A 14361-nucleotide genomic window follows, 5' to 3' on the forward strand; every position below is an offset into this window, starting at 1 on the left:
ATGTACGAATATTCTTGGCGTTTATATTCTCATATAGAAATAACTGGGAGGAGTTATGGTGATTATTTCGGCATACATAATTTTGTCACGTTTTCTTTGGCTTTCACGTCTTTTGCTTTTCAATGAAGAATTACTTAAATTAAATAGACTCAGGAATAATAGTAGATATTAAGACTGCTTTTCGTTTTAACTATTGTTCATTTAATGTTTTCCAGACCATACTTTAAAACAAGAGTTGCAGTTTTTTGCCACTTGAACTAAAAGGAAATTTTCCTAGCAATAACTTTTTTGCTTTTATAAGATAAAATATTTGTGACTAAGAATTACATAATCAGCAACCTTCTACATGTAATTGAAGTATAAAAATTGTCCTTTGGTTTTTAAATTGAAACAATTATTTACAGAAGGTGACTTTAATTAGCTAATTCAAAAAAAAGATTGCAAAATAATCCAGCATTTATCAACTACATATTCTACATGCCAGATGCCATGGGGTATACAAAACAAGTGTTAGAAATGGCCCCCTCTCTCACAGAGCTTACCAAGGACCTACCCAAGGAAGCAAAATAATTATTGATGAACTAAGTAACAGCAACGAAGAAAACAAAAGTTGGGAGAAGAGAAGGATCATTTTGAACTGAAGTTATTTCATTATTTCCTCCACTTCAATAGCAACAGCAATTTAGATGAAGGGAAATAACACAGGCAAAGGTGTGAAGACATTTAATTTAAGTACGTGGTAGAAGCTGGAACGAACGAACATTACCCGCATATCAATTACCCACACAACTTATTTGGAGACTGAATAGCATTGTGCTCTAGGAACATAAACTCTGAAATTACATTGCTTGCATGTGAACTGTAGACCTTCTGCAGTTACTAATAGAGCATCCTTAGGCAAGTCAGTTCACCTTGCTAAATCCTAATCTCGTCATTTGTAAATGGAGGATCATAGTAGAACCTGCTTCATAAGGTGGTACGAAGGGTTATATGTGAGCTATTGCTTATAAAAAAAAAAAAAGCACTTGATAAATAATAAATATTCAATAAACATAACCTATTTGATGTTATCACTGTAAGACTGAACTTTACATCTTTTAAGTTAATATGGAGAGGGCCACTATCTGTTCCAGCTAAGATCATGATTTTAGCCATAGTATGTCAAATTATATAGCATTATACTTTAAAGTTGGTTACTTTTCTATTTGCGTGTGTGTTACAAGATAGATTTAGAAAATACTTGAGTTGAATGAATAGTCCAACCTGATATTACATTTCTAATAGAATCTTTTTCCTCCAGATATTTCTAACAATCACTCATTATGTTTAAACAGTAGTAATGACTGTTCTTAAATGCCTTGATTGAATTAGTCAAGGAATTTCTGATACGCATGAACTGATTGAAATATTAGCAGTTGACCAATTGAATTCTTTTTTTAAAAAAACTGTTTATTGAGTTTCAGTACCACAAATTTAAAAGGCTGCTTACACTTAATTTAGTTTGAGAAGAATTGTTAATTGGACTTAATATTAGCATTACGTGCCACCACCAGCCAACCAAACTTGGACAATTTTGTTGATATTGTTATGAGTATTTTACCAAAAAGTTTATCAGAATATTGTCCTGAGAAAACAAATAAAATGCTTGTCTCTTATTCTTTGTATCTAGTTGATTCTGCCTGCATTCCTTATTTATTTATCTTCTTGTCTTCTGTGAGTAATAGGACACTTCTATACTTTTGCTTGCTCTTTCTTGTGTAAACCATGGCTCTGATTTGTTCCACTTGCTGCACAATCCTTTCTGTTCTTTTTTTTTGCTAAGTATTTTTTATATGAATGTTAAATGTTAAAGTCTTTTATATCATATCCCATTTAAGCTGCAATCCATTCCAGTCTTGCCTGGCTCTTGAGGGTATTGGTACTTCATAATTTTATAATTGAGTACTAAATATTAATTTTATGGGAAAATGGCTTGAAATTTTTTTCTGTAATATATGTATGGCCATTAAAGTTAATTTGTGTGATTGAAGCATGAAAGAGCAAATTATAGCACTTATTCATTTAGCTGTGTTCAAATGCTTTTGCTGCATGCTGTCAGACAACTTGTAATAGTTTTCCCTTTTTTACAATTTAAGATTGGATACTATATTTTCTTTTTGTCCTAGAGTCAAGAATTGAAGGTTGGCTTTCAGTACCAAACAGAGGGAATATTAAGCGATATGGCTGGAAGAAACAGGTACCGTATGCCTCATTTTTTTTTAATTGATATTTTGTTATATATTTTACTTTTAAAAGATAGATCTTACATTAACTGCTGTATTATTAGCATTGATTTTAGATTAATGGCAGTACAATGTAGACATACATGGGAAACACTATGCTTTTCTTTTTGAACCAAGTTAATGTTGCTCTGTAACTCTTCCCCCTTTTTCTCATTTCAGTATGTTGTGGTAAGCAGCAAAAAAATTTTGTTCTACAATGATGAACAAGAAAAGGAACAATCCAATCCGTCTATGGTGTTGGACATAGAGTAAGTTGTCTTTGATTGATTTTTAGGTCAATCAAGTGTTAACTTATGATAATCAATCATTTTTAGCCTTATTTTTAATTAAAGGAAGCAGCCATCTTACAATGGCTTTTATATGTTATGTAAACAGTTAATGTTATTTGTTTTTCTTAACCAATTTAAGTATTAACTTGACATTAAATCTTACCTTAGCAAAATGTGAGCATGGAAAAATGTGTATAATTGTATACTTGATTGATCTCTTCTAAAGACAAACTCTTGATTTCAAGCATTTACTGGTTTTGAATTCAGAAAGCATCTCAAAAGTATACTATTACCTGGCCATTGTTAAGAAGGAAATATAAATGTATCTGTTCTTTTTTTATAGTAGTTGAGAGAGGCCCGTAATAAACAAAGGGATTCAGATTTCTTTTGTTTTTCTTGTATTCATTCTAAAAACATTACTTAAACACAGCTGCCTGTGTCATCATAGATAGAATGTAGAATGTGTAAAGTGAGCTTCATATTTAAGGATATTACAGTCTAGTGGTAGGAAAAGTAAGACATATATACATAGCGACCCTATATATAACAAAATTTAAATTCAAAGCAAACTGTGATAAGTGCTGTTCAAGAAAAATATAAACTTAAAATGAAGTATCACCATTCCTTTGGAATTAAACATTTGTGGAGCCCAATCAGAGTTCAAATGTAAAAAGATCTGAGCAGCGGCTTGAGAGTACTGATATTTACAGATTAAAAAAAAAAAAGTTGTGAAAAGTTAAATGACTAACCAAGTGGAATAATACATAAACTCAAATATGAAAGATGTTATCTCTCAACTGTTAGATAACTTTGATTTACTTTTTTAGGTCTTTAAAAGTACTAGGCATCATCTAAATTAATACCTAGGAATAAATTTAACCAGGAAAGTAACAGACTTATACACTGAAAACTGTAAAACATTACTAAAAAAATTAAAGAAGACCTAAATAAATGGAAAGACATTCCTTGTTCGTGAGTTGGAAGATTTAATATTGTTAAGATGTCAGTATTACCCAAGGCAGTCTAATAAATTCAGTGCATTCTCCATCAAAATGCCAGAAATGGGAAAGCCAATTCTCAAATTTATATTTCAAAACAAACATACGATAACACTACAGAACAGAACAGTCTGGTACTGGTATAACGATAGACATCTAGACCAATAGAATGGAATTCAGAGTCCAGAAATAAACCCACACATCTATGGTCGATTAATTTTTGACAATGGGGAAAGAAGAATCTCTTCAATAAATGATGCTGAGACAGCTGGATTTCCCATGCAAAAGAGAGAAGCTGGATTCATAACTCACACCATATATATGAGAATTAATCCAAAATTGATAAAGGGCCTAAGTGTGAGATTGAAAACTATAAAATTCTTAGACATCACTTAAACAGGGATAATGCTTCAGGACCTACTTTTTAACAATGAATTCTTAGATATGACACCAAAAGCATGAGCAGCAAGACAGATAAATTGGACTACACTAAAATTACAACCTTTTGTGCATCAAAGGACTTTTCAACAAAATGAAGAGACAACCTTCAGATTGGGAGAAAATTTTTGAGAACCATATATCTGATAAGAGTTTACTATCCAGAATATATAAAGAACTCCTACAACTGAAAAACAAAAAGACAAACAACCCAGTCAAAAAATGCACAAAGAACGTGAATAGATATTTCACAAAAGAGGACATACAAATGGGCACAAGCACATAAAAAAGATGCTCAGTGTCATTAGTCTTTAGGGAGATGCAAATCAAAACCACAGTGCTATACTGCTTCCAAAACCAGTTGCCAACTACTCCATTCCAAGTCATGGCGACCTTATGTGTGGCAGAGCAGAACTGTGCTGCATAGGTCTTCAGTGGCTGATTTGGGGGAAATAAAGAGCCAGTCCTTTCTTTCAAGGCACCTCTGGGTGGATTCCAACCTTCATCCTTTTGGTTAGCAGCAGAACTTGGTAACTGTTTGCACCACCCAGGAAATACAGAATTACAATATGACTCAGCAACCCCAATCCTAGGTATATATCCAAAAGAATTAACAGCAGGAATGCAAACAGAAACTTGTACACCAGTGTTCATTGCAGCACTTTTCACAATAGCCAAAAGGTGGATGCAAATGTCCATCAAGAGATGAATAGATAAACAAAATGTGTTACGCAATGGAATATTACTCAGCCATAAAGAGAAATGAAGTCCTAATACATGCAACAACCTATGAACCTTGTTATACTGAGTGAAATAAGTCAGTCACAAAAGGATAAATATTGCATGATCCCACTTACATGAAATAGGCACATGTAGAAACCAAAGTTTATTAGTAGTTACCTGACGTAGAGGGGGAGTCATTGCTCAGGGGGCCACTGAGTTTCTCTTAACAGTGGTGGAATAATTTGGAAAAGGATAGTGGTGATGGTTGCACAACATAATGAATGCAATTGATATCACTGAATTATACGTGTAAAAATTGAATTCGCCAATGACATGTTTCATATATTTTTACCACTGTAAAAAAAAGTGCTAGATTCATAAAAAGACCAGACTTAATGGTCTGACTGAGAGTAGAGGAACCTGAGAAGACATGGCCCCTAGACTCTCTGCTAACTCAGAACTAAAACCATTCCCGCAGCCAACTCTTCAGACAAAGATTAGACTGGAGTATAAAACATAAAATAATACCCGTGAAGAGTGTGTTTCTTAGTTCAAGTAGATACATGATACACGAGACTCAATGGGAAGCTCCTGTCCGGAGGCAGGATGAGAAGGCAGAAAGGGACAGGAGCTGGTTGGTTGGACATGGGAAACCCGGGGTGGAAAGGAGGAGTATACTGTCACATTATAGGGATTGCAACTAGGGTTACATAACAATATGTGTATAAATTTTTGTATGAGAAATTAACTTGAGCTGTAAACCTTCACCTAAAGCACAATTAAGAAAAAAAAGTGCTGGAGTATATTAGATCAAACAGATAACTGAATAACGAAGACTGAAGAATTAACGCCTATGAATTATGGTGTTGGTGAAGAATACTGAATATACCACGGACTGCCAGAAGAATGAACAAATCTGTCTTGGAAGAAGTACAGCCAGAGTGCTCCTTAGAAGCAAGGATGGCAAGACTTCATCTCACGTACTTTGGACATGTTATCAGGAGGGATCATTCCCTGGAAAAGGACATCACGCTTGATAAAGTAAAGGATCAGTGAAAAAGAGGAAGACCCTCAAGGAGATGGATTGACACTGTGGGTGCAACAGTGGGATCAAGCATAACAATGATTGTGAGGCTGGCGCAGGACTAGGCAGTGTTTCATTCTATTGTACGTAGGGTAACTACGAGTCGGAACCAACTCGATGACACCTAACAACAATAACTAAGTTCACTAATTTTTAGACTAATGAGGTTTTGTGTTTTTTTTTTTCAATATACTTTTTTATTGAGATGTAGTTTTCATTGATAAAAAGCATAGATCTTAAGTGTTTGGTCCAATGACTTGACAGTTTGACATCAATGTAACCATTCAGTATAAGATGAACATTTTTATCACTCTACACAATTTACTTGTGCCCAATCCTCCCCTCTGCCCCCCTCAAAAAAAAAAAAAAGGGCACTGATCTGAATTCTGTCACTGAGATTATTATTTTTAAGTGCCATTGAGTCGATTTTGAGTCATGATGACTCCATGTGACAAAGTAGAACTGCCACGTATGGTCTTCTTGGCTGTAATCTGTATGGAACCAGATCTCTAGGCCTTTCACCCACGGAGCTGCTGGGTGGGCTTAAACCACCAGCCTTTAGGTTAGCAGCCTAGTGCTTTACCGCTTGCCTCCCCAAGGCTCCTTATATCACCGAGATTGGTTTTGCCTATTCTCGCACTCCATGTAAACGCACCTGGTTTCTTTAACTCAAGTATACTGTTTTTGAGATCCATCCATGTGGTACATACCAGCTGTTCTCTTCTTTGTATTGCTGAGTGATGCTCCGTTGAATGAATTTATCCGTTCTGTTGATGGACATTGGGTTGTTTCCTGTTGGGCTAGTATAAATAAGGCTGCTAGGACATTCTTTTTTGTGGACTTAATGTTTTCATTTCTCACAGGTAGATGCACTCCTAGGTATTTACCTGGTCTTTCATGACTTTGACAGTTTTGAAGAGTATGGTCAGATACTTTGTAGAATGTTTTTCAGTTTGAGTTTGCCTTATGTTTTCTCATGATTAAATTGGAGGTATGAGTTTTAAGGAAGACTATCACAGAAGTGAGGAGTCCTTCTCATTGCATCATATCAGGGAGGACGTGATATCAAAATGATTTATCACTGATGATAATTAATCTTGGTGACCTATCCACGTGGTTTCTGTCCAGTTTCTGTACTGTAAAGTTATGTTTTTTTCCTTTGGATACTTGTTCATTAGAAGCAAGTAACTAATTCCAGCCCTCACCAAGGGGAAGGAAATTAAGCTTCATCTCATGGAAGTAGAAGTATCAACAAATTTGTGGACATATGTTAAAAACACTATGGTAATTTACAAATATTTTGTGGGAGATTCTTTGAGGCTCAGCAGATATTTTTAATGGTGTCTTTTGATGGAGTCCAGTTTATTGGTGTTTAAAAATGGTTAGTGCCTGTACCCTGGTCAAAAAATTTTTGCTTGCCCAGAGTTTATGAAGGTGTCGTTCCCCTATGTTTTCTTCTAGAAGCTATATTGTTCAAGATTTTACATTTAGGTTATGATTGATGTCAAATTAGTTTTTGTGTTTGGTGAGAGGTAGGAATTAAGGTCCTTTTTTAAAAATTTTCCCACACAATTGTATTGTTCCAGCATTGTTTATGTACGGGTGTCTGCTGCTTTCCGAAAGTAGAGCGTTCCTCTGAAACCTTTTGTAAGCTGAAATGGCATAAACAAGCAATTACATTAATTTATGTGGGAAAAAATTTTGAACATTCCTAGACCCAAAAAATAACCTACCAAATCATAACAAGAAGCACATAAAACCCTTACAAGCTCTCTTAGGCTTTTCTGATACCTTAGGACGCATCTTGCTAACGGATGCACAAAATAAATTGAGACAAACCACAGATGCTCACAGACACAGTTCAAAGCTATGGTGGCTTGATGCTGAGTGTAGTTACCCAGGAAGGAGCTCGGTGACACCACTTTCGCTGCGCGGGGTACACACTGCCTGTTTAATGGCTTGCTGCAAAACAAATGCTGAACGCTATTTCCGCTTTTTGCCTTTTTTCCTAAAAGTGAAAATCCTCTTCAGGTTTCTTTTGGTTAGTGAAAACAGGTAGGTCTTTCGTAAAAGCAAAGTGACATAAAGTGAACTTTTGAAAAGCAAGAATACCGGTTTTGACCTTGAATCCTTTAATCTTGCTACTCATTTACTAGTTTTATAAGGTTTATTTTTTTTAATTCTACAGTTTTTCTATATATACAACCATGCCATCTCCAAATGATAGTTTTACTTCTTTCTTTCCAATATGTATGGCATATATTTCTTTTTCTTCCCTTCTTGAGCTGACTAGAATTTCCAGTGCAATATTAATAGATGTGATTGAGAGCAGACCTCTTGCATTATTTCCAGTCTTAAGGGGAAGGATGTAATGTTTCACCATTAAGTATGATGTTAGCTTTAGGTTTCGTATACATGCCCTTATCAGATTATATATACCCCCCCCCCGCTTTTTTCTACTTTACTGAGAGTGTTTTCTTTTTTTTCCATAATCATAACTGGGTGTTGAATTTTGTCATATGCGTTTGTGCATCTATTGAGATTACATAGTTTTTCAGCCTTTATTCTGTTATGATATTTTTTATGTTAAACCAATATTTCATTGCTAAAATAAGTCCCACTCGATTATAATGTATTTATACATTATTAGATTCAATTTGCTAATGTTTCAGTATCAGATTTTTGTTCTTGAGGGTATGGGTTGGTAATTTTCCTTTCTCATAGTATCTACCTGTTTTGGTGTCATGATTATGGTGGCATCAGAAAATGAGTTGGCAAGTGTTCTTTCCTCCTCTATTTTCTGAATGAGTTTGTATAGGATTAGTAGTATTTCTTCTATAAGGGATTGACAGAATTCAGTGATAAAGCCATCTGGGTGTGGAGTTTTCCTTGTTGAGAGGTTTTATGATTACAAAATCAAATTCTTTAATAGGTATGGGACTGTATAGATTATTTCTTTTTCGTCTTGTGATGGTCTTGATAATTGTATTTTCAAGGAATTTGTCCATTTCATTTACATCATCAATTTTATCGGTATAAATTGTATCCTACTTGTTACTCTTAATTCGTATAGTAGCGGTATTCTACAGAATTTTCCATGATGGAAGTGTTTCATATCTGCACTGTCCAGTGGCTGCTTGAAGTATAGCTAGTGCAGCTGAGGAACTAAATTTTTAATGTTGTTCCATTTTAGTTTAAATAGCCCCATGTGGCTTGTGGCTACTGTATTAGATAGCTTAAGTCTTTTAGAATCTGTAGTGATGCTCTTAGTATTTCTGATATCAGTAATTTGTGTTTTCTCCCTTTTTCTATCAGTCTTACTGCAGGCTTATCGGCTTTATTAATGTTTTCAAAAAACCAACTTTTGACTTTGTTATTTTTTTCTATTGTAGGTCTATTTTCCATTTCATTGAGTTCTTTTTTTTATTATTTATTTTTATCTACCTGTTTTGGGTTTAATTTGCTGTTTTTTCAGCTCCTTAAGATAGAAGCTTAGATCGTTAATTTTGCATCTCCTTTTTAAGGTAGAAGTATTTAAAGCTATATGTTTCCTTTGAGACACTGCCTTAGCTGCGTCAGTAAATGCTGATATGTATATTGTGTTTTTATTACCACTCAGTTCAAAATGTTTTCTAATTTCCCTTGTGATCTTTTTCTTTGACTTATGCGTGATTTAATAGTATGTTACTTAATTTCCAAATATTTGGGGCATTTAAAGTCTATGGCCCAAATATGGTTTTTCTTGGTGAATGTTTAGTGTATACTTTAAAAGTATCTGTATTCCACGGTTGTTGGATGTAGTAGTCAATAAATGAGAAGTTGGTTGATTTTTATGTAAATAAGTTTTAACTTTATGTTGAGATAATTGTAGAGTAACATGCAATTGTAAGAAATAGTAAAAGAGACTAATTCACTCTGTAAACTTAGACCTAAACACAATAGAAAAAAATAAGACTTGTAAAAAAAAAAGAAAGAAAGAATACATAGAAATCCCCCACATACCTTTACCTAGTTTCCCCCAGTGGAAACATCTTGGAAAATTGTGATACAATATTGGTATAGATACAGTACACCAACCTTATTTAGATTTCACCAGTTTAACATGTACTTATTTATGTGTGTGCATGTGCACACACATCCACTTGTACGTGTTTATGTGACTTTATCACGTGTATAGATTCATATGACTACCACCACAGTGAAAACGGAGAACAGTTCCACCACAGGATCCTATTTACAGTCACAGGCAGCTCTCTTTCTCCATCCCTCCCTAATCTCCAGCAGCCACTAATCTGTCTCCATCCTTATAACTTTGTTATTTGAAGACTTATATAAATAAAATCATATAGTATGTGACCTTTTGAGGTTGGCGTTTTTCACTCAGCATAACTCCCTTGACATAACATCCAAGTTACGGTTTGTTCCTTTTCATTGCCGAGTAGTATTCCGAAGTATGAACGTGCCACAGTTTGTTTAACCATTCATTTGGGTTTTTTCAGTTTTTGTTTATTATTAATGAAGTTGGTATGGAATTCATATACAGATTTGTGTGTAGGCATAATTTTTCATTTTTTTAAATAAAGCCCAACAGTAGAGTTTGCTGAGTTATATGGAATGTACATGTTTAGTTTTGTAAGAAACTGCCATACTCTTTTCCAAAGCGGCAATACAATTTTACATGCCCACCAGCAGTGTATAAGTGATCCAGCTTCTACGTCTTTGCCAACATTTGATGTTATCACTATTTTTTGGTTTTAGCCATTCTGACAGGTATATAGTGATATCTCATTGTGGTTTGAATTATGTATTTCCTTAATGACTAATGATGCTGAATATCTTCATGTGCTTATTGCCATCTCTATGTCCTATTCAGTGAAATGTCTGTTCTTGTCTTTTGCTGTCAGTGAATTTTTATAATGGCCTATGTCGTGTTTATTTTTATTTTAGTAAACTGTTTCATGTTCGACCTGTAACCCAAGGGGATGTGTATAGAGCTGAAACTGAAGAAATTCCTAAAATATTCCAGGTAAAAATCTGACATTATAATTTTAAAAGATCTTTCACCTAAGTAGTAAATGAATTTTGTTAAGTAAATGTAAAATATAGCAGGCTTTTATATATTTGAAACTTGTATGTATAGATTAAGATCTTTTTTAATCTTTTTCTTCTACCACCTCTGAATATAGATATTATATGCAAACGAAGGTGAATGTAGAAAAGAAGTAGAGATGGAACCAGTACAACAAGCTGAAAAAACTAATTTTCAAAATCACAAAGGCCATGAGTTCATTCCGACACTCTACCACTTCCCAGCCAACTGTGAGGCCTGTGCCAAACCTCTCTGGCATGTTTTCAAGCCACCCCCTGCCCTAGAATGTCGAAGATGCCATGTTAAGTGCCACAGAGACCATTTAGATAAGAAAGAGGACTTGATTTCTCCCTGTAAAGGTAAGGCATGTTAAAAAATTGTTTTTACAACTTTAACAAATTTAGTTTTAAATCCCAGTGAAATAAATTCTTCAAGTGTAGCAGTTGCTATACCAAGTTGCAAAGAGGTTATAAAAAGTAATATTTTGTTGACACTGTTGTTGCTGAGTGCCATGGCGTCCATTCCGATTCCATAAGGCATTCTTGGCTGTAATCTTTTACGGAAGCAGATTGCCAGAGCACTGGGTGGATTTGAACCACCATCCTTTTGGTTAGTAGCTGAGTGCTTAACCGTTGTGCCACCAGGGCTCTTTATTTTGACCTTAGGAGAGCAAAAAGCACCTATCATTCCACAGCTACAGATTTAGCTTTGAACATAATATATTTAAGAATATCACCCCTTTGTAAACTCATGCCACAAAGAAATCATTCTAAATTAGAGGAGTTAACAGGTGAGTTCCACTCTACCCCCCGCCTTGAGTTTTTACCTCCCGTTTCTTTTCTTGTCTTTTGTCTGGACCAGCACACCGTGTCATTGACATTATAAAATAGCATCTAGTTTACCAGAGTTGGCTTGAGGGATATAAGTCAGGGTATAGCCATCTTAAGATAAGAAATTCGTGTTCTGTGACTACATTCACTTGCTTCACTTCTGCATTTTTTTTTTAATATTTCTGATTTTACTTTATTTTTCTTATTAGCTTATGACTGATGTTGCTTTTAAATTTTTCAGCCTTAATTACATTGAGGAGAAAGGGATATTGTCCAAGCTAATTTAAGCATAGTAAATCTTTTAAAAACTTGAAAAATTATCATTTAATTAACTTTTTTTTTAATATTATATGGCTTTAATTGTGCTTTTTTTTTTAAATCTTAACATATAGTAAGTTATGATGTAACATCAGCAAGAGATATGCTGCTGTTAGCATGTTCTCAGGATGAACAAAAGAAATGGGTAACTCATTTAGTAAAGAAGATCCCCAAAAATCCACCCTCCGGTTTTGTTCGCGCATCCCCTCGAACCCTTTCTACAAGATCTACTGCAAACCAGTCTTTCAGGAAAGTGGTCAAAAATACATCTGGAAAAACTAGGTAAGGATTGAAATATTAATATTTTTAATAATGTGAAAGTTATTGGATAACATTTATTAAAAGCAGAAATCTAATTTTTCTTTTTACCATCATTTGTAGCTAGGTCTTAGATTTGAAATGACTCTATAAACTGGTTAATTGATTCCTGTTAAAAATTAAATAATATTTATAAATATGCTACTTGTTTTAGATCCCCTGTCAAATTTTATTGTCACAGGTTGGTATCCATAGCAGATGTTTAGGGCTTAATGTTTTAACCGTGTGGTTTATATCTTTTTAAATGTAAGTAGATTCATATAAAACTTTGTTCATCTTTTCTTTATTGTTAACTATGTTGGCATTGGGCTCAAGCATAACAACAATTGTGAGGATGTCTCAGGACTGGGCAGTGTTTTGTTCTGTTGTACATAGGGTCACTATGGGTCAGAACTGACTCAATGGCACCTAACAACAGCAAGCTGGCATAGTTCTTTTTTTTTTAATTTAACTCTTTTTGATGGATATTTTTCTAAATATCTTATATGCTTTGATAAACAGTTTTAGGACATAATTAAACCCTATCTTGGAGAGAGGTTGTTGTATATTCACCTGAATAAATGAGGCTCAGAGAAATTAAGTAACTTGCACAAGGCCACACAGTTAATTAGTGGTGTAGTCAGGATTGGAACCCATTTTTGCCCAATTCAAAACCTGTGTTTTTTCCTCCCATATCAAATACCAGTTCCCCCCGGAGTATAATCTTTAGATTAAGAGTGCCATTTCAATCTAGAAGCTGAGACCTACAGCTAATTTGCCTCTCTGCTAATATTACCCACTTCTTCCAAGCAGGCTCCCAGCTGTCTTTAACTCATCTTTTTTCTTCACTCCCTCTTGTCAGTAACCAAGTCTAAGTCTTTGACATGATTCATATCCATTCCTTCTTCTGTATTTTCCAGCTGCCACACTGCAAGTATATTATCACCTCACTCCTGACTTATTTCTGTGGAATCCTATATAAGTGCCCCCTGCCCCTACATTTTAATGCTAGACAAATCTTCCTTAAGCGCTAATTCCATCATGTTACTTTATTCTGATTTCCTATCATAGCCAGACCATTCGCTCTACTTTATAACCTTGCTTGCTTTACGGCCTGATTTGTGTTTCTCCTCTAGAATTGACCATCTGTTTAAGTTCCTGATCTCTATGTTGTTGTTGTTGTCATTAGGTGCTGTTGAGTCAGTTCCGACTCATAGCAACCCTGTGTACTATGGGACGAACCACTGCCCAGTCCTTTGCCATGCTCACAATCTCTATAGAGTGTACTAAAACTGAGCAGTATTTCAATCAGAGGACATTCCGTATTCGTAAAGTCTCTTAACCATCCATCCTAAATAGATACCAAATAGTTTTACAAAAAATATTTAGTTTTTGCTGCTTTATGAGTAATTTATGTTGTTTAAAGTGTTATACATTTTTCTCCAAGATTTTTTAAAAAGAGTATTAAATCTATGTATAATATATTGTGAAAATAGAGCATGGAGGTGACGCCTGACCTCTGCTAACTTCACAAAGGGGAAGGAGAATCAAGATCAACAGTCCAAGGCTAATTCCTATGAGGTGGGGGTCAGACATGCCTCTTCTCTCCACCGTCTTTACCAGATCTGACATCAACCGTCCCTTCCACAGCACTCTCTACTTCACTGCTGGGTTCGATAATTTATTGCAATGGCCACACAGAACTCACAGACCATACTCACAATTATGAAGTTTATTAGGGAGGTAACAGGTTACAACTCAGGCTCACAAACACTCAAGGATACAGTTCTTCCCTCAGGACAGCCTCTCCCCAGCCATGCTCTAAGGCATGCCTCTCCATGGTCCTAGGCCTCTGCCCAAAGGCACTCAGCCCACCACATCCTGCTGCCGGGCCTCTGCTGTCGGATCTCTGCTGTCACTTCTGACTGCCTTTAGTGTTACAGTTATCTCTGTCTCCTGGTTCCAAGAGCTTCTCAGGGCAGGGATCCTGGGTCCAAAGGACATGTTGGCTCTTCTTCCTTTGTTGTGGTGAG

At 35.2% G+C, this 14361-nt stretch overlaps 1 protein-coding gene across 3 annotated transcripts in view; it reads left to right on the forward strand.

Annotated features, from left to right (window-relative positions):
• Positions 1-14361, forward strand: part of ROCK1 (Rho associated coiled-coil containing protein kinase 1) — a 183590-nt gene that overhangs the window by 165545 nt on the left and 3684 nt on the right. For all 3 annotated transcript variants that reach the window (XM_010586825.3, XM_023543947.2, XM_064294665.1), the window contains 5 exons: positions 2166-2236; positions 2442-2530; positions 10742-10820; positions 10981-11242; positions 12106-12313. In XM_010586825.3, the coding sequence (XP_010585127.2) occupies positions 2166-2236; positions 2442-2530; positions 10742-10820; positions 10981-11242; positions 12106-12313 (709 nt within the window). The remainder of the gene's footprint in view (positions 1-2165; positions 2237-2441; positions 2531-10741; positions 10821-10980; positions 11243-12105; positions 12314-14361) is intronic.

This window comes from Loxodonta africana, chromosome 11, assembly GCF_030014295.1.
Source record: "Loxodonta africana isolate mLoxAfr1 chromosome 11, mLoxAfr1.hap2, whole genome shotgun sequence".
Classification (NCBI taxonomy): Eukaryota; Metazoa; Chordata; class Mammalia; order Proboscidea; family Elephantidae; genus Loxodonta; species Loxodonta africana.